Source organism: Neofelis nebulosa, chromosome 18, assembly GCF_028018385.1.
Source record: "Neofelis nebulosa isolate mNeoNeb1 chromosome 18, mNeoNeb1.pri, whole genome shotgun sequence".
Classification (NCBI taxonomy): domain Eukaryota; kingdom Metazoa; phylum Chordata; class Mammalia; order Carnivora; family Felidae; genus Neofelis; species Neofelis nebulosa.
Window position 1 is genome coordinate 33,079,238 of NC_080799.1, and position 20,658 is coordinate 33,099,895.

The window sequence follows — 20,658 nt, forward strand, 5'->3', positions numbered from 1 at the left end:
CTGCATCTGTTCCCTCACCTCTAAAATGGGAATAACTGGGGCACCTGGCTGGCTCAGTCGGTAGAACATGCGACTCTTGATCTCGGGGTTGTGAGTTCAAGCCCCACGCTGGGGATAGAGCTTACATTAAAACCAAAATAATAGAAATGGACAAATGGGATGGGAATAATCACGGTGACTATTGCAGGGGTGAGAAAGAGGATGAATGGAACGAAGCTAAGAAGAACTGGGCCCTGAATATTACACTGCCTACTTGAGTACACATCTTCCCCGAAGAATCATCCAACCCAGCGGATGTCAAATGCGTGCAGTGAATGACCACATACGGGTAAGCTATCAATTTCCACAGAAGTAATGTCAGTGAAAACTGGGAGTGGGTCAGGGGGCAGAGAAACACAGCGGTACACTTACTGCCACACCAGTTAAAGCGGTGAGCACTCCGGAAAAGAATCCCCCACCTCTCTGTGCATTCACTCGGCCTGTGTTGGTAGCTAAAGGAGCCTGATCATTCCCGTATTTGTGAAAGGCTGCAAGACTCTGGATTATGTCATTATTCTGCTGAATGTCCTCAAATCGCATTCTAATGGCATCAGGAAATAATTTTTCAATGGCATCCCTATGAAGAATAGGAAAAAAAATCACATGATAGTTGTTTGACTAAATACACTTAGGATGTTGAGAGGCTAAAATAAAACTAACAGTCAATATTTAATAACATACAGGCACTTTAGAACAATGGTCAAGACTGACTATGGCCCGGTTGGTAACACCAAAAAGGACTGTAAACAACCGATGTGTCCACTGTTAGAGAAACAGTCAAATTATGGTCTATTCACACGATGGAATGTTACAAAGTTTTAAAAATGAATTTACTGGATATCATTTGTATCGAGATGGATAAATTTAAGACATACATATTGTTGAGCAGAAATAATAAACGATGGGGTCGCCAGGGTGGCTCAGTCGCTTGAGGGCTCGGATTTCGGCTCAGGCCATGATCTCACGGTTCGTGGGTTCGAGCCCCACGTCAGGCTCTGTGCTGACAGCTAGGAGCCTGGAGCCTGAAGCCTGCTTCGGATTCTCTGTCTCTCTCTCTGCCTCTCCCCCGCATGCACTCTGTCTCTCAAAAATAAATAAACATTAAAAAAATTAAAAAAACAAAACTGTGGAGCCTTATAGATAGTACACCACTGATGTGAGGAAATACTTGCATTTCCTGCTGACACACATAGGTACAAAAGTATCGTTAAAATTCTGAAGGAAATCACAACAGAGGCATGACTGAAATGACTCTGGGGAAAACGAAGGACGTGTTGTAAGATGGGGAGGGGGAGGGCAAAGGGATCTTTATCAGTAAGCACTCTCATTTTTTAAAAAGAATATAAACAAATGAAGGTTATCTATGTATTGCTGATGTTATTCAACATTAATTCCAGAAAACAAGTGGAGCTGTCTTCGTTTTCAATTACACATAATCAGAGAACCTTCCTTCCATTTAAGATCAATCTGCAGGTACCCCAGGCTGAGAGGTGAGAGCAAAGCGCTTGTCAATGTATCTCCCATGAAAAAGAGAATGTTAGGTTAACGTTTTCAGGGAACTTTCTGGTACTCTGTTGGTATCAGGAAGGCAACAGAAGAAAAGCAAGGACTTTAGGCTCGAAGACGTGACAGGTGCAATATGCATGCAAGCAGAAAGGAACCCTCTCTCTGAAAGGTCTTGCCATTTGTTGTGTGAAGCTATACACGGGAGACCATCTCTACTGATAACTGGAACAGTTTATCAAAGATTATGAAAATCGGCAGCAAACCGATTTGTACAGAATTGTGCAGTGACGCCATTTTCTCTATGAGACCTAGGGTGTTCTCAGCGGACACAAATCGATAAAAAGTGTTATAGGACAAAGCATTACAAGCAATGGTCTGATAGCCACAATTTGTTTTTTCCTTTATGATAAATAAACACAAACAAATCACGGTCACCTGTGAGGAAGGAAGTCTGGCTTTGCAGGTCCTTGAGCCCCCCGACTCCCAGGCCAGCAGATCTAGAATGACCGTGGGGGTCGGCCCTGCGCCTCTGGCCTTCTCAAACATGGCTGCTCCCATGAAGACAAAGCATAGTGTGCAAGCTGTATGGGCTACCGATATGGACCGAGAGTTACCTGAGGAGAATATTGACTTTGGGGAAACCTTCCCATTTTTCTCTGCATTCTGGACACTCTGTTTTCTTCGAAGAGGCCCACCATAAAGCTAGGCAGTGCCGGCAGAAGCTATGCCCGCAGTTCAAGGTGGTGGGGTTAACCAGGATGTCGTAACAGCAGTGGCATGAAAATTCACTAACAGAAATCTGAGGGGTGGTGCTCTTGAGAGGGTCACCTTCCTCATGGGTCATCTTGTTCAGATCGTTCTGTGCAGGCCCCTCCATCTCTTAGAAAATCCTGGGGTTCACAAGCACAGAAAATTTCAGACTTAGAAAACTGCTCCAAAGCATCATTAAATCTAGAAAAAAAAAAAAAAAAAGAAAAGGCAACAGAATTAGGACAAGGGTTTGAGATTACTGCCGTCCTGTTAAAGCTGGTTTTTATAAATGTTTTTCTTTAAATTTTGTTTACTTTGAGAAGGAGTGAGAGCATGAGTGGGGGAGGGGCAGAGAGCAAGAGGGAGAGAGCGTCCCAACCAGGCACCTCGCAGAGCACAGTCATGGGGCTTGATCCCATGTCCATGATATCATGACCTGAGCTGAAACCGAGTCAGATGCTTAACTGACTGAGCCACCCAGGTGGCCCCATTAAAGCTCATTTTTAAATGTGATCAATTTGACTTCTAAAAATTCACGTTCCAGAAACCAAATAAACTTACTGAATTTCTTTCTGCCGTCATACTTCTGAAAATTAGGTGAAGCAAAATAATGCAGTGGAAAGTTCAGGGGACTTGGTGACAGTGGGGAATTCTAGATCCTTCTCTTTCACTAACTTACTTGGAAAATGTAATTCCTCTGGCCTCAGTGTTCTTAATTACATTTCTAAAGTCCTTTCTTGTGTATGATTTTACATAAACCAACTTCTTGGTGGAGGGGGGCGGGTCCCTGGGTGGCTCAGCCAGTCGGGTGTCCAAGTCTTGATTGCAGCTCAGGTCATGATCTCACGGTTTATGAGCTGCAGCCCCACAATGGGGTCTGCAATGACAGCATGGAGCCTGCTTGGGATTCTCTCTCTCCTCTCTCTTTCTCTGTCCCCCTCCCCCAATTATGTACTCGCTCTCAAAATAAATAAAGAAATAAACATTAAAAAAAAAACACAGCTTCTTGGGCCAGTTAAATGTCTGAAGTTGGCGGGGCACCTGGGTGGCGCAGTCGGTTAAGCCTCCGACTTCAGCCAGGTCACGATCTCGCGGTCCGTGAGTTCGAGCCCCGCGTCAGGCTCTGGGCTGATGGCTCGGAGCCTGGAGCCTGTTTCCGATTCTGTGTCTCCCTCTCTCTCTGCCCCTCCCCCGTTCATGCTCTGTCTCTCTCTGTCCCAAAAATAAATAAAAAAACAAAACAAAACAAAAAAAAACGTTGGAAATGTCTGAAGTTGGCAATAACAGATGTACTTCATGTAAATAATGCATTTTTTTAATCCAAATGTTTTCCTAGTAGGTAATTATTTATGTTTATTTCATAAATATGTGATTTCAGAGGCTCCCACAGGTACAGTACCAAGAAGTGAGTGAAGCCTTATTTTGTGAGGTGCCCTGTGCCAGGTCAACTCCCTAGAGGCTCAATATACCCTTTCCTCCCAACTCAACCCGAACACACATCATGCCCTTTGGATCTGGCCAGTCGGGTGCCACAGAAACATGCCAATGTCGCTAATAAGCAAATGGCAGAGGACCATCTTCTCGTTCTCATCCGGGTCTTAGGAGACTGTTTTATTGAGAGGCAGGACGGCGCAGGACACCATGGAGTTAGAGTCGCTTGCTCTGTAACTGTGCACAAGTTACTTGAGCTCTTTGAGCCCTGTGTTCTCAACTGTGAAATGGTAGTTAACAGTATAAAAACCGCGAAGGTTTCTTGTGAGGATCAGAGAGGTTGAAAGTAAAGAGGCAGGGACGGTGTATGGAGTAAACAGGGGTTAATGCAATGACTATTCACACTACTCCTGGTATTAAGACAGTGGAGGCCCTGGTGAGTAAGGCTTTCTCCATCTCGCTACTGTGAAGAGAAAGGAAGTAGTAAATCACTCTCCATCACCCACAGCGATCATGTAGAGAAGGGCTCTTGTTTTTGCAGTAGGGCTGCCTGCGTTCTTACTAAATCTCTGCCATTCGCTAGCTGTAGGGTCTGGACTTCTTGGGAGTCTCAGCTTCCTCGTGTTTAAGTGTGCGTGTGTGTGTGTATGTGTGTGTACGCGTAAGAATAGCATTTACCCCCCCTGGGAGGTTTAAGAATTGAACAGGAGAATGCAAGTGAAGTATCTGATCCTACAGAGCCTGACATGTGCTAAGTAAACCATATAGGGTAGCAATTTGCCTGATTTTCAAATACAGTCATGAGAATCTAATCTTTTATTGAGTGACATATTATGCTTATAGAATACCATATTTTACTTATTTATTTATGAATGTTTATTTATTTTGAAAGAGAGCGTGCGAATGTGCAAGAAGGAGAGGGGCAGAGAGAGGGAGAGGGAGAGAATCCCTGACGGTGTGGAGCCTGGGGCTCTATCTCATGAACTGTGAGATCATGACCAGAGCTGAAGTCAACAGTCAGACACTCAACCGACTGAGCCACCCAGGCACCCTTAGACTACTATAGTCTAAATAAGCAAATCTATAGGGGCATCTGGGTGGCTCGGTCGGTTAAGCCTCCAACTCTTGGTTTTGGCTAGGTCACGATCTCAGGCTTTGTGGGTTCAAGTCTTGGGTGTTGCTCTGGACTGACAGCATGGAGCCTGCTTGGGATTCTGTCTCTCTGTCTCTGCTCCTCCCTCACTTGCTCTTCCTCTCAAAAATAAATAAGTATTAAAATAAACAAGCACATCTATAAGCAAAGACAGAAGAAAATACAATGAAGTATTTGTAGTGGGTCTGGGTATGCTGGGTGGGGGAGGGTCGTGATTATTTTGGTTTTCTGTATATACCAAATTGTTTTTAATAAAAATGTATATTAAAATAATTACAAAAACACATATAAAATTGTAAAAAATATATTGTATTCCCTTTGACACAACACTAGTGGGGGATTTTAAACTCCAACAATAAACACAGCCAAATTTTAAACTCAGTGTTAAAGTGGAATAAAGGTCCTCATCAGTACTAAAAAGACAATTAGGTAAAGATAAATATAAAATTAAAGGATTAAATATAAAATATAAAAATTTAAAATATAATAATTACATTCATACTGTTACAATAATAAATTATAGTAAAGAGGGGGACCACCTTCTGTATAAGCCTAAACTGTTGTTTTTGGGGCACTTGGCTGGCTCAGTTGGTGGAGCATGCTACTATTTTATTTTATTTTATTTTTTTAATGTTTTTTTTTTTTTTAATGTTTTTATTTATTTTTGGGACAGAGAGAGAGCATGAACGGGGGAGGGGCAGAGAGAGAGGGAGACACAGAATCGGAAACAGGCTCCAGGCTCCGAGCCATCAGCCCAGAGCCTGACGCAGGGCTCGAACTCACGGACCGCGAGATCGTGACCTGGCTGAAGTCGGACGCTTAACCGACTGCGCCACCCAGGCGCCCCAGCATGCTACTATTTAAAAAAAAAAAATTTTTTTTAATGTTTATTCATTCTTGAGAGAAGACACAGCATAAGTGAGAGAGGGGCAGAGAGAGAGGGAGACACAGAATCCCAAGCAGGCTCCAGGCTCTGAGCTGTCAGCACACAGCCCGATGTGGGGCTCGAACCCATGAATCATGAGATTGTGACCTGAGCCGAAGTCAGATGCACAATGGACTGAGCCCCCAGGCACCCTGGAGCATGCTACTCGTCATCTCAGGGTTGTGAGCTTGAGCCCCACGATGGGTGCAGAGATTACTTAAAAATAAAATCTGGGGGACGCGATGCCTGGGTAGCTCAGTGGGTTTCAGCTGAGGTCATGATCTCACGGTTCGTGAGCTCAAGCCCCGTGTCAGGCTCTGTGCTGACAGTGCAGAGCCTGCCTGGGATTCTCCCTCTCTCTCTGCCCCTCCCCTGCTTGGGCTCTCTCTCTCAAAATAAATAAACTTAAATAATAAAAATAAAAAATAAATAAAAATAAAATCTTGAGGTGCCTGGGTGGCTCAGTCAGTTAAGTGTCTGACTCGATTATAGTTCAGGTCATGACCTCATGGTTTGTGAGTTCGAGCCCCACATCAGGCTCCAACTGTCAGTGTGGAGAGTGTACCCTTTTTCTCTCTCAAAATAAACTAAAAAAACCAATTTTTTTTAATCTTAAAAAAAAAGCTGTTCTTTTTGGAAGAAAGAGTTCAAATAAATATTCTTAATGACAAACTCTAAATCATTTCTGATATTTACTTATCAATTGTATGTTTAGTAACACTAAAAAAATTCCTAAGTGCTTTCCTATAGGCAGTCCCTTCACATTGCTAAGTGGGAGATCTTATACAGATATTTAGAAAAATAGATCATTTACATAAGGTAGTTCCTTTATCTGGCTAATATTGATTAAACAACTGCCACGAGGGGGCCATTATCCCAGGAAATAAATAACTGAACGACTGCTATTAACTGAGCACCTCCTACGAGCTGGGCACTGGGCTTGCCTTCTAGGTACATTCAGGATCTCATCAGGATTCAGTGTCAGAGGAAAGATCCCAAGTGAAGGAGGGGCAGGGGAGGGGTCAGGAAAGATGGGCCGGACTCAGTGCCTTCGTGGGGAGCAGTGAGTGACCCAGAGCTACCGGTCTGATATGGGGTCGTGTGTGCCTAGGTAATGAGAGGTGGGCCAATGGGAGCAGAGAAAGGTTTCAGAGGCAATGGGATCAGCAAAGCGGTGTCAGAGGATGATAAATCTCCTCAGGAAGGAGGGACGGGCTAGGACATCCTAGAAGTAAAATGTTTCAGCACTTCTGGGACTGAGGGGATAAAGAGGGAAAACAGCACAAGAATGACAAGTGATAAAGAAAGGGATCGAGGCTATCTGAGGGCTGTTAAAGAAATAACTTACAGGCTCTGGGGACGAGAGAGAAGAAAGACCAAAGATGCTGGCCAGGTGTCAGAGCTGGGGAGGAAGAGAGGTACCCTTCAGCAAGCCTCAGAGAGAAGGTTAAGTTGAATTTTAGAAAAGGTGAGTTCGAGTGATGACACGACTCCCAAGTAGGATGGTCTAGTGAGCAGCTGGAGGGACAAAACTGCAGCTGGGAGTTAAGAATGAGGCCACTGTACGCACTTGCGAGTAATCTGCAGAGAAATGACAACTTTGTACTGAAATTAGTTTCTCACCAATTAGCCTTTTAAAACTAGAAGGTACCAGTCGTTCCCAGCTTACCCGATCTGAAAGTTTATTTCTCCTGAGAGAAAACAAACCACATGCTGACATCTAAAATGTACTTTTAGGGGCGCCTGGGTGGCTCAGTCGGTTAAGCGTCCGACTTCAGCTCAGGTCACGATCTCACGGTCCGTGAGTTCGAGCCCTGCGTCGGGCTCTGGGCTGATGGCCCAGAGCCTGGAGTCTGCTTCCTATTCTGTGTCTCCCTCTCTCTCTGCTCCTCCCCCGTTCATGCTCTGTCCCTTTCTGTCTCAAAAATAAATAAATGTTAAAAAAAAAAAATTAAAAAAATAAATAAATAAAATGTACTTTTGGGGCGCGTGGGTGGCTCAGCTGGAGCGTCCGACTCTTGACTTCGGCTCAAGTCCTGATCTTGTGGTTCATGAGTTTGAGCAGAGCCTACTTAGGATTCTGTCTGTCTGTCTCTCTCTGCCCCTCCCCTGCTTGCTCTCTCTCTCTCTCTCACAATAAATTAAAAAATAAACTGAAAAAAATAAATCAATAAAACATGTTTTTTTTAAAATTAAAAAAAAATTTTTTAATGTTTATTTTTGAGATAGAGCACAAGCAGGGGAGGGGCAGAGAGACGGAGACGGAATCCAAAGCAGGATCCAGGCTCCGAGCGGTCAGCACAGTGCCCGACGCGAGGCTCGAACTCACAAGCAGTGAGATCATGACCTGAGCTGCAGTCGGGCGCTCAACCAACTGAGCCACCCAGGCGACCCTAAAGCATATTTTTAAGTCGTATTTTGAGAAGCTGAGGTGGTCACTACCTTTGTCTTATGACTGTCTTTAACAAACTAGAAACGGCATGGACTTGGATTACATCTTGGGAATTTTGCTAGTTTCAGCTTCCCCTAAATCCAAAATGTGAAAGCGAACAGAGAAAAGAGTCCATATCTTAACCAAATTCAGTTGATCTTTTCTGCTATTTCTGTCTGCATTTGGGTCACTTCCCTGAGGGAAAACAGCACTTTCAGGGGAAGAAAGTGCTCTTCAGGGATAAAATGCAGTTCAAACCCTGAACTTCCAAGGTGTGGGTCAACACACCCTCCCGCACTGGCAATGACTGAAGGCCTCTTGGGAGCACAGCGTTCCCAAGGATGTTTACAGATGTTCGGTATAAACTCGGCCCATGGCAGGAGCGGGGAGAGGCTCTGCTGGCTCTGACTTTCTGCACAAGTAAGCACACATGAGAATGTCCTTGTAGCCTGCTGTCCCCCCCCCCCCCCCCCCCCCCCGGTCTGGAAGGCCTCAGAGAGGACGCTGGGGGGGTGGGGGGTAGGGGAACGTCGGTAGGACTGGGGGAGGAGATTCATTCCCTTTTCCAACCCCTGTGCCCGGTCCACACGGATACACTTTGGTTTGTGTTTAAGCATCACGTGAAATGACAAGTGTTAATTATCTAGTTCAAAGCTAAAGGGGAAGAATGCCTGAGTTTGGAAAAGTCTGCAAGACTGCAAACAGAGATAGGATTCAAATGACAGGTTGAACACTGCAGCATTGAAGAGTACAGTAAACCTCTGGGGACTGAGCCACTCTGAAGAGCTGTGGTTTCTGGATAAAAACTTGGGTCTTTAACTGATGTCTATAAGGCACGTCATGAGGTCTGTGCACGCAAAGAAATTATAAGCCAAGCTTGCGGTTGTCCTTATGAGGATGTAATATGAACTCTTGCCTAAAGGAAGTCGATAGGTTTTACTTAATTTTTTTAAGTCCTATTTAAGTAATCTCTACACCCAACGTGGGGCTTGAACTTACAACCCTGAGATCAAGAGTCGCATACTCCTCTAAGCCAGCCTGGCACCCCGGGAAATCTATAGTTTTTATTAGGCTCTCAAAGAGGACCAAGACCGAAATAAGGTTAAAAACTGTTTATCTACTAGGATAAAGACTTTTAAAATGTTCGCCATCCCACTGGTCCTGGAGCGGTCACAAAGAACCCAGGTGAGCCTTTCCACAGTGACGTAGTATCACTGTCATGCACTTCCACCCTCTGGGTCCTGGAACAGTCTCAACACCAGTAGCCACCACTCCACTGTGGTGACCTCTGGCCTTCAGGCAGGCTTTCACATGGTGTTTCTCTTTCTCCCTCTCTCCCTTTCTCTTGAATTAGGTGCCAGCCTTTAAAAAAAATCTGATTTCAGGGGCACCTGGCTGGCTCAGTTGGTTAAGCGTCTGACTTTGGCTCAGGTCATGATTTCACGGTTGATGAGTTCGAGCCCCGCATCAGGCTCTGTGCTGACAGCACAGGCCTGCTTGGATCCTCATGATCCCTCTCTCTCTCTCTCTGCCTCTCCCTGGTTCTCCCTCCCACTCTCTCTCAAAAATAAACAAACAGGGGTGGTTCTGTCAGTTGAGCACCCGACTTCAGCTCAGGTCATGATCTCGTGGTTTGTGAGTTCGAGCCCCACGTCGGGCTCTGTGCTGACACCTCGGAGCCTGGAGCCTGCTTCGGATTCTGTGTCTCCCGTCTCTCGGCCCCTCCCCTGCTCATACTCTATCTCTCTCTGTATCTCAATAATAAATAAATGTTAAAAAAATAAAAAAAATTTTTTTTTTAATGTTTATTTCTGAAACAGAGAGACAGAGCATGAGTGGGGGAGGGGCAGAGAGAGAGGGAGACACAGAATCTGAAGCAGGCTCCAGGCTCCCAGCTGTCAGCACAGAGCCTGACGTGGGGCTCGAACTCACAAGCTGTGAGATCATGACCTGAGCCGAAGTCAGTCGCTCAACTGATTGAGCCACCCAGGCGCCCCTAAAAAATTAAAGAAAAAAAAAAAATTAAAAACTTTTTTTAAAAAGGAAAGGATACATGCACCTTTATAAAAAAAATTTTAAAAATTCAAAAAAAATCTGATTTCACATAAAAATGCAGACTCTTGGCTTCTGAAAAAAATCTGATCAAGCAAGACTGGGATTGCATATGGAGTGACAAGAATCGTCACAAGCTGCGTAACTCAGCAGCTGCACTCTTCAGGGAGGGCCTATCTGCCCTGGTTTGCAAGTCCTCATCCACTTGTGTTCCTCCCCCGACCTCGGGGGCTATTTGCATTTTCGTGACCCCTCCGTAGGTGAGGCCCGCAGAGTCTACTGATGAGCTTATGATGTTTCTGGGTTAACTGGTCTTAGGCTGGTAAGCTTTGGGAGTTCTATCAGCTGAGAGTCTCCCTGTCTCTGGATTTGCTGGCAGGTTGTTTATCATCATTGCTGAGAAAATGATTGCCTCTGAGGTCTTTCACCAAGTTTTCTGAGCTATTGCTTCTATTCTGTTACAGACCCTGAGGTCGGACACCCCTACTCGGCAGACTCTGTGTGTGAAAGGCTGTGGGTGAATCGGAGGGCAAGTCTAAAGATTCTAGGCTGGCTTTTTTTCTCATCATTTCCCCAGAGACCTAGGTCAAAATGAATGAAGAGTTTATGGGCTCTTCTGTGAACCACATATTTAGTACAGGCGTTTAAAACGCCTGTTTTAATATTTTGGAGGTATTTACTTCCGGGTTCTGAGACACTGTAATTACACCACATTTTTTTTCTTTCTGTTTTCTTGTATCATATAACAATGATGTATACTTCTCAGTTTTAAAGTCAGATGATACGTTCTGAGTGCCCCCCTTCACTACTTATGAGCCATGAGACTGTGGGCGAATTACTCCCTCTCTCTGAGTCTCACATGAGCATATAGAAGGCACGGGGTTCCCACTCCGAACTCACAGGGCTGTCGTGAGCATTAAGAAGACGCGTGTAAGCACCAGCACAAAAGGAGTATTCAGTAACTGTGGTCTCTTCTTCCACATCATGGTTCTGGCGGGACACTTCCCAAACCGTCCAAGTGAGGAATCCCAAAAGCTGTTCGCATGCTCAGGCCATATAATCAACAACTTATTCTGACATCTCATCAATGTAACTTTTAAATGTTTATTTTTTTGGAGACAGAGAGAGAGAGAGAGAGAGGGAGAGAGGGAGAGAGGGAGAGATCGGGAGTGGGGGAGGGCAGAGAGACAGGGAGACAAAGAATCCCAAGCAGGCTTCCCACAGTCAGCGCAGAGCCCTTTGCGGGGCTCGAACCCACGAACCGTGAGATCATGATGTGAGCCGAAACCAAGAGTCAGATGCTTAACCGACCGAGCCACCTAGGTGCCCCTCACCAATGTAACTTTTAGAAACACCTGGAGAGATATTATTTCCTGAGGGAAACGCCATCTCTAAAATTTCAGGGTCAAGAAATGGCATCAAGTCTTAGAAAGCACGACATGAACGAACTGGGTCATTGAGCTTTTCTAAAATGTTCACGGGTCAGTTGTTGGCACAACTGACAGGAAACAATTATCACAGCGTCACGACTTGGGCAACTGCAAGAGCTCTAGCCCTGGAACCTTTTCCGTGTTTCCGCAAGAAATACCTAACTGACGTGGTACAGTTAACTGAAAAATCTCGGAAGGAAACAAAAGGCCTGGAATACCATATCCCAGCTATTCTGTGTGACTAAAGAACTGGCAATAAACGTGGCTATTGCTCCCTCGGAAGGAAAACTGTTTGACTTGGTCAAGTACCGATCTGTAGAATCATCTAGAGGAAGTGGTGGAAGGAGGTGGTGTCACTGCCATTAACTGTTTGATTCTTTACTCACCCCGAGGTCGATTAATACAGTAATTGTCATTGAGTTCAAAGAAGAATGCATTCATAATGAGTTTAAATGGAGGATTTTTATACGTCAGCTTATAAAGACTGCATGCAATGAATCACTAAATACTCCTGAAACCAATGCTACGCTATATATTAACAGACTTGAATTTAAATAAATGAAATAAATATGTCACGTAGTGATAGTTAACTCTTTAGAAGTCATAATCTTCAAACTACTTTGTTCAGTGACATATAATTATGGTTCTACCTTTTTGTTCAACAAGACGTTTATTGTGACGATAGTACATACCTAATGTTTTAGGAGTAATCTTTCAGAGGACTAATTTATTGGGATTCTAACCTGAAAAGAGGATCTCAATCACTACTTAGCAAAGATGTTTCCCTGCAAGAATAAAAAGATTTTTCCTTTATATCGTCTTTTAACTAGGTCATTTACTTCTCTTCGTTACATATTACCTGACAGCAACGAAGAATGACATTCTTCGACAAATGCTCAGACTAGCATTTACTGAGAGCTTATCATGTGAAAGATGATCCTATGAGATGATTATTGCTCTCATCTCCACTTTACAGATGAGAAAATGGAGGCCTAGTTAATAGAGGACAGAGCCAGGTTTTAAACCATGGTCTGACTTCTGGGGCACCTGGGTGGCTCAGTCGGTTGAGCGTCCGACTTCAAGTCAGGTCATGATCTCACAGTTCGTGAGTTCGAGCCCCGCGTCGGGTTCTGTGCTGACAGCTCAGAGCCTGGAGCCTGCTTTGGATTCTATGTCTCCCTCTCTCTCTGCCCCTCCCCTGCTCATGCTCTGTCTCTCTCTCTCTCTGTCAAAAATAATTAAACATTAAAAAAAATTAAAAAAAAAATTTAAACCATGGTCTGACTTAAAGCCTGACCTCATAGCACTACATTATTCCAATAAGGTAACCAATACGTTATTGGTTCAAAGGATTAATTGGCCCCTCTATGCTGCTACTACAAAAGCTGAGAAATCCAAACTGCAGAAAATAAACCAGGAAGGGACAACACCACTGCATTTCGGAACAGGAACTCTGGCTCGATGAGCATGGTGTTGCGTGAGACAAGCAGACGCAGTCACAAGAGAAACTGGGGTGAAGGGTGCTGGGTGGCTCAGTTGGTTGAGCATTAAAAACTCTTGATTTCTTGATTTCAGCTCAGGTCATGATCCCAGGGTGGTGGGATCAAGCCCTGTGTCTGACTCTGTGCTGAGCGTGGAGTCTGCTTAAAATTCTCTCTCTCCCCACCCCACCCCGCCATTCTCCCTCTCCCCCACTAGCACTCTCTCTAAAAGTTAACAGAAAGAAGGAAAGAAAGAAAGAAAGAAAGAAAGAAAGAAAGAAAGAAACAAACAAACAAACAAACAAACAAACAAATAGTGGTGAGAGTAGTTGGGAACTCCCTTATTTCTGGCACCCCAGGTCTACTTCTGGGGACACCACTATAAACATGAGTAGAATACTACAGACATTTTAAATGTCCAAAGAGTGACCACACATTTCTAGTGACTATGAAATGAAATGTGCAGAAATGTAAGCAAGGCAAAGGCCATACATGGCAAAAATAAGAGAATATTGTGTACACCTCTTGTAGGTGGCAGAAAGTGGCTTTCATGAACACAACAGAAGCACTTCCAGGCTCTTCCCATAAAAAATCTTGTCCAAAAATATTTTCTTTCTGGACGGAGTCAGACATTACTAGGGCAAAGGTAGCTAGCTAGCGCACTGGCTGACGTGCTGCCTGAACTTTTGAGACCCCGTGATTCACTGCTCATGAGGGATGTTGGGCAAGACAAGAGAACACTGAGAAGAGTGTCCTGGCTCTCCCTAGAGACTCTTCTTTTGTTTATGTTATGTGGCGTATATTCAGCGACCTATCCTGTTTTAAATGCTGTTGATGTCCAATAACTTGGGATAAAAAAAAACTGATTAGAAACCATACTTTAATTATTGGTTTGAGTAGTCTCTCCTTCTCCAATCAAATTCTGAGCTTCTTGAGATGAGGAACCCAAGCCACAGAATTCTATCATCGTATTTGAAGTAGCTGGCACAAGGATGGGTTCTGGATACTTGTAGATGAAAATCAAATCAGCATATATCTGACTCCCTATCACAGTAATTTCTTAGAACCTCTGACATAATCATCTGAGTTTTGTGAACCTGAAATGAAAAAGGATATCTGACAGAGAGACTCAGGAATGTACATTTTATTTTATTTTATTTCATTTTATTATTTCTAAGTAAGTTCCATGCCCAGCATGGAGCCCAAAGCAGAGCTTGAATTCATGACCCTGAGGTCAAGACCTGAGCCAAGATCAAGAGTCAGATGCTTGGGGTGCCTGGGTGGCTTAGGTAGTTAAGTGTTTGATTCCAGCTCAGGTCATGATCTCAAAGTTTCATGCGTTCAAGCCCCGTGTCAGGCTCTGTGTGGACAGCTCAGAGCCTGGAGCCTGCTTTGGATTCTGTGTCTCCCTCTCTCTCTGCCCCTCCCTTGCTTGGGCTCTCTCTCAAAAATAAATAAATAAACTAAAAAAAACCAAAAAAACAAAAAAAACAAGAGTTGGATGCTTAACCGATGGAGCCACCCAGGTCCCCCAGAAGTGTACATTTTAAACAAGCCCCTTAGGAGATTCTTAATGCACACAGAAGTTTGGGAACTAGAGAGTTGCTACATACAAATAAATAAACATGTGTGTGCCTAAATATATGTTTCAGACAAGGTATAGGTAACGTGTGAACAAAATAAAGTTTAAATAACATTTTCAAGCTCATTTCCTCTACTCTCCAATCTCTCCTCTCTCCAGTGCCTGAATCATCCTGCTGTAGCAAAATTCTGATCAAACATTTCCTTTGCTCAAAACCGTCTTGACCGTGAAAAACTAAAACCCATAGTTGTAAGCTTGTCATTTAAGAATCTTTATGGTCCACAAATCAACAGAACTTTTTAATGAGGTCTTTTGTTTTTGTTTTAAGTAGTTACATGCCCAATGTGGGGCTTTAACTCATGGCCCTGAGATTAAGAGTCACATGCACTACAGATTGAGCCAGCCAGGTACCCCAACACAACTTTTTAAACAAGAGCACATCATAAAAAAAAAAATAATAATAAAATAAAAATAAACCAAAAAACAAGAGCACAAAGTCTGGAGCCAGAATGATCGATTTCAAATCCCAGCTCACCAATCACTAGTGTGATATCAGGCAAGTCACTTAATCTGTGTGCCTCAGTTTCCTCATCTGTAAAACTGGGATATTAATATTACCTTACTGATGGGGTTGTTGATAGGATTAAATGAGTTAATAATACACGCACCGCACTCAGAATAGTGGCCAGCACATTAGTGCAAAGTAAACGTTAGTTATTACTATTGTTACAATTATCCCCTACTACTCATCTACTCACACACTACACTTTGGTCCCATCTATTAATTCCTGCTCCTTGGGCATTTTTCTGTCACATTGTTTCCTTCATCTGTAACCCAGCTATGCACCATCTCTGGGTCAAAAGTGTTCAATTGACAAGACCCGAATCACCTGCCACTGGAAAGTCTTTAATGGCTAATTCCACTCACACCCAAATTAATCCTTCCTGCCTCTGTGCATTACTGTAACTTTTGTGTGTTTACTCATCTCCTAGACGGCTATTTCCCCTGAGAGGCTTGTATACTTAAAACGTTATGTTCCCAGGAATGGAGACCTGGGTGCCAAACAGGTCACATTTATTCTCCCTAAGCCTCATATTTCTCATTCATAAGTTCAGGATAATAATATCCACTCTGAAGGAGGTTTAAAATAACAAACTCTATCCATAGGTAGTCAAAGAAGAGTTCTGAATAGTGATAGAATGATTAATAGTTGCCCTTACTGATGTCAGCTACGTTACTGGCGTCAGTGCCAAGCACTGGAGGAGACAGTTTTTCCATCTCGTTTATGGAAACAGGCAGGGAAACGCAGAACACACCATACACCCAGACAGGCTGTTTACAAAACAGCCGGGACAAAAACAAACCAAACTACCTAACTCGCACGTGCGCTCTGCGCCGGCTCTGGGGCGTGTCCGGAGGACAGAGCAAACCTCTTTTCTATTGGCCTTTCAGAGGGTGACATCAAGACCATCCCCAAAGGACCGACCAATGGGCTTTAGCGGGGAGGACCCAACGGCGACAGCTGAGGGCATGACAGTGTCTGGACTTTATCACCTCTCCACCAAAGTTGGGGGGCCGTCTCCTGCCCCGCCAAAGAGCCTCGGCTAGACACAGCCTGATCTTCATTTGCCCCTCTTTATATTTTCTTTTAACGAGAACTTTTTGTACAAGTTCCCATTAGAAGCCGTGAGCATGGAATCATAACAGCTGTGTTCTAGCCTAACCCTAGTGCGACTCTGGGGTTTCACTTTCCCTTTTGTGCGCGTCCGTTACCCTATTTTATAACGGGAGCAATCGTTCCGCGTTAGGGCAGGAACTGCCTCTCCAATCAGACCCGTAGCTCAGTCTAGCACGAACCTGATCAATTTTGGACGCGCAACCAACGGCTGCGGCAGGGGCTCCTGGGGGGCAGGCGTCCCTTCGTTCCACTCCAAAATGTGTGGAAGCGATGCCTCCTCCCTCTCGCCCTGGGGAGATCTTGGAGCGGTAGGCTCTGACCCTGACCCCTGAGGGGACGCAGGCAAGTCCCGGCGATCCGCCCTGCCGACGTAGGGCTCTCGGGAAAGGACGGAGAAGTTGGCCACGCGGGGTCCGGGCCCGGTGGCCGAGACCGCGGATGCTTACGACTCGGGCCTGGGCGAGGAAAGCCCTGCGGACCAGCTTCTCTAACCCGTTCCCCCACAGCCGTCCTCAATACGCCGCCCCGAAATGCAGCCCGGGCCTCCCTTTGCCCTTTCCCGCCACGCTGGAGCTTACCACTCTGTTCCTTCCGGGCCCACCCGGCCGCCGCCCGCCTCCCGGACCCCCACGGAAGCGGAGGAAGAGGTGGCCACTTCACTTCCGGAAGTAACCGAAGACTTACTGGGGAGAAGAGTGCCCCGGCCCACGACCATAGAGGAGAAGCCGCACTCTTCTCCCAACCCTCTCAACCCCGCGACCTCCCCGCTGCCTAGAGCGGCCACTCCCCGGCCGAGGATTTCGGCGCATGCGTGCCACCGTCAGCCCCGCCCGTTCCTCTCTAGAAATAAACTCGGGGCCACGGTGGCGTTACACCCAGGGGGTGAGGCGGGTGTCTGGTTCAGGTCCTCCTGGGAGGTTGTTTCTGTGTCTGGAGGAAACAACTTTACCCAGAACTTCAATAAGACCAAACTGTACTCTCCACAAAGATTTTTTTGCAGAAAATCCCAGGACTTTGGCGGAAGTTCTCTTTGTAGTGTTAAGAACGGGAATTAAAGTGACTTTATGAACCTTTTTTTCTCCCATTGTCTCGGGGCGTTGAGAATTAATGCTAGGTATTTTTAAACCACTGGCTTGGAGTTTGTTAAACTGATCATTTGGAGTGACATTTTTCTTTCTAACATAACAGATTGGCAAGGAATTAAAAGACTGGTCCTATGCTAGGGCAGGGAGTGTGTGAACTCGTTTTCTGGAGGGTAATTAGTGTCAGTGTGTATGTGTGTGTGATACGACATAAAATTTGCCATTTTAACCATTTTTTAAGTGTACAGTTTAGTGGCATTCAGTACTTTCACGTCGTTGTACATCTATCATCAGCATCAATCTCCAGGACTTTTTCACGTTAGCAAACTGAAAATCCATACTCATTAAACATTTCCAACCCGCACTTTCTCTCCAGCCTGTGGGAACCACCTTTCGACCTTGTGTCTTCGTGAATGTGACTTCGCTAGGTACTTCACGTGAGTGGCATCATACTGTATTTGTCTTTTTGTGACTGGCTTATTTCACTTAGCATAATATCCTTAAGGTTTATCCACCTTGTAACGTGTCAGAATGTCCTTCCTTTGTAAGGCTCGATAACATTCCATTCTAAGTATATACAACTTTTTGTTTATTTATCTGTTAATGGACACTGGGTTGTTTCCACCCTTTGGCTATTGTGAATAGTCCTACTAAGAACATGTATGTGCAAATACCTATTCAAGCCTCTGCTTTCAATATTTTTAGGTGCATGCCCAAAAGTGGAATTGCTGCATTACATGATAATTCTATTCTTAAAATTTTTCAGAATCTCCATACTGTTTTCCACAGCAGCCACACCATTTTAGCTTGCCACCAACAGCACAGAAGGGTTTCAATTTCTCAGTGAAGGGATGTGAAAGGATTGGAAAAAAAGAAAGGCAGCTCTTTCTGCCCACAGGTCCTGTCCCAGTGCTTTAATAAAACCACCCTTTTTTTGCGTCAAAAAAAGGGGAGGGGATGGGAAAGGATATCTCATTACTGTTTTGATTTGTGTTAGTGATGCTGAACATCTTTTCATGTGCTTACTGGTGATTTGTACATCTTTGGGGAAATGTTTATTGAAGACCTTTGACTATTTTTTAATCAGGTTGCTTTTTGTCATTGAATTGTAGGAGTCCTTTATGTATTGCGGATATTAGTCCCTTATCAGATATATAGTTTGCAAATATTTTCTCCCGTTACATGGGTTGCGTTTTCACTTCGATGATAGTATCCTTTCCCTTATGCACAAGTGTCATAAATTTTGATGTCTGATTCATCTATTTTTTCTTTTGCTGCCTGTGCTTTGGGTATCATATTTAAACAATAAAATCATGGCCGAATACAATGTGAGGAGGCTTTTGCTTTATGTTTTCTTCTAAGAGTCTTATAGTTTCACCTCTTACATTTAGATGTTTCATCTATTTTGAGTTAATTTTTTAAAATGTTTATTTATTTCTTTAGAGAGAGAGTGAGCATGTGTGAGCAGGGGAGGGGCAGAAAGAGAGGGAGAGAGACCCAAGCAGGCTCCCCTCTCTCAGTGCAGAGCCCAATGTGGGGCTCAGTCCCACAAACCTTGAGATCATGACCTGAGCTGAAATCAAGTCAGACACTTAACCAACTGAGCCACCCAGGTGCCCATATTTTGAGTTAATTTTTATTTTATATATAATTTTTATTTGGTATAAAGTAAGGATCCAACTTCATTCTCTCCCATGTGGACATCCAGTGTTCCCAACACTATCACTGGCAAGACTGTTCTTTTCCCACTGAGTGATTTCAGCACACTTGTAAATCATATGTCCTTAAATGCAAGGGTTTATTTGGGGGAGGGTCTCTGTTTCATTGGTTTCTAGGTTTTTCTTTATGCCAATACCACACTATTCTGACTACTGTAGCTTTGTAGCAAGTTTTGATATTTATTTATTTAAATTACTTAAATTTTATTTAAATTACTTATTTAAAATTATTTAAATTACTTAAAATGTAAATTTAAGTGCCATATATGTTTAGTACTTTCTGTATTTGACTTTTTTTTTTTTTCTTTTAAGTAGACTTCACACCCAGTGTGGAGCCTAAAGCAGGGCTTGGGCTCATGACCCTGAGATGAAGACCTGGGCTGAGATCAAGGGTCCGTCGCTTAGCTGACTGAACCACCCAGGCACCCTGTATTGCACTTTTTAAGCCGAAACAAAAAAAAGGCAGAGAAATATTTCAAGCCTGAGGTTCGACTACTTATCATATTTTTCTCCTTCCCATTTTCCCTGAACTCTAGAATTCACATTTACTCTCCGCTGTTCACATTAAGATAGTTGACATAATTACCTATATGTAAATTTCCACTGAATGAGGCAAGGGAAATGAATTTGTTGAGGGAATTGGTGGGGAAAATATGGCCAGACTCTTATGTGTTCTTTAGAATATTTAATACTGCATTTTGGTGGGGAAATGGTCATCTTTTTTTTTTTTTCTTCAAAAAACAGAACGGATTTTGTACTCAATAAATGTCAAAGTAAGGTGTGAACGCAAGGGAATTGTGGCAAGGCACAACTCTAATCCTGTCTTACATTGACGCAGCACTCTACACTTCACAGACATCATCACTTATCCTCAAGCCTATTTAGTGGATGAGAAGATCGAGGTTTAGGAATGATGAATACGTTCCAAACCTAATTAATGGCAAAGGTAGCCTTTGAAAGCTGGTCTTTTAACCAACTACATAGTCGGCTTTTGTGAAAGATGAAAGTGAATTCATTCACTCAGCTATGTTTATCGAGCATCTACTATGTATCGACACCGTTGTAGGCTCTGGGGATCCACAGTATACTCCAAACCAACCAAACCAAGACTTCGTCTATTTTGTTCGCCAGTCCCAGTGGCTAGTGCAGTAGGTCTCAGCTTTGTATTCTCTTCACCTCTCTTAGGTAACCCTCCCTCCAGTTATCCGGCCCCGCTCCCGCCATTATTTTTATTGCAGCACCGGGCTCTCGCTCTTCATAGCGCTGATTGTGTTTCCAAGTGGCAAGTTTGATACCTGCCTGACTTTCCCCCTTTTCCCCCAAGTTAAGCTCCAAAGGGGCAAAGATTTTGTCTCCTCTGTTCAACACTGTATCCCCACCCATTTGAGAGCGCCTGGCG

The 20,658-nt window shown here is 44.1% G+C and overlaps 1 protein-coding gene across 5 annotated transcripts in view; it reads right to left on the bottom strand.

Moving 5' to 3' along the window:
- Nucleotides 1–17,250, bottom strand: part of BFAR (bifunctional apoptosis regulator) — a 36,321-nt gene extending 19,071 nt beyond the window's left edge. The window contains exons 1-4 of one of the 5 annotated variants that reach the window (XM_058712105.1): nt 17,038–17,087; nt 4,130–4,189; nt 2,160–2,496; nt 412–616 (exon numbers count right to left, since the gene is read on the bottom strand). In XM_058712105.1, coding sequence (XP_058568088.1) covers nt 412–616; nt 2,160–2,422 — 468 coding nt within the window. In that variant the 5' untranslated portion in view covers nt 2,423–2,496; nt 4,130–4,189; nt 17,038–17,087. The other 4 variants (XM_058712103.1, XM_058712104.1, XM_058712106.1 and 1 more) reach the window with 4 other exon arrangements.
- Between the last annotated feature and the right edge of the window lie 3,408 nt (nt 17,251–20,658).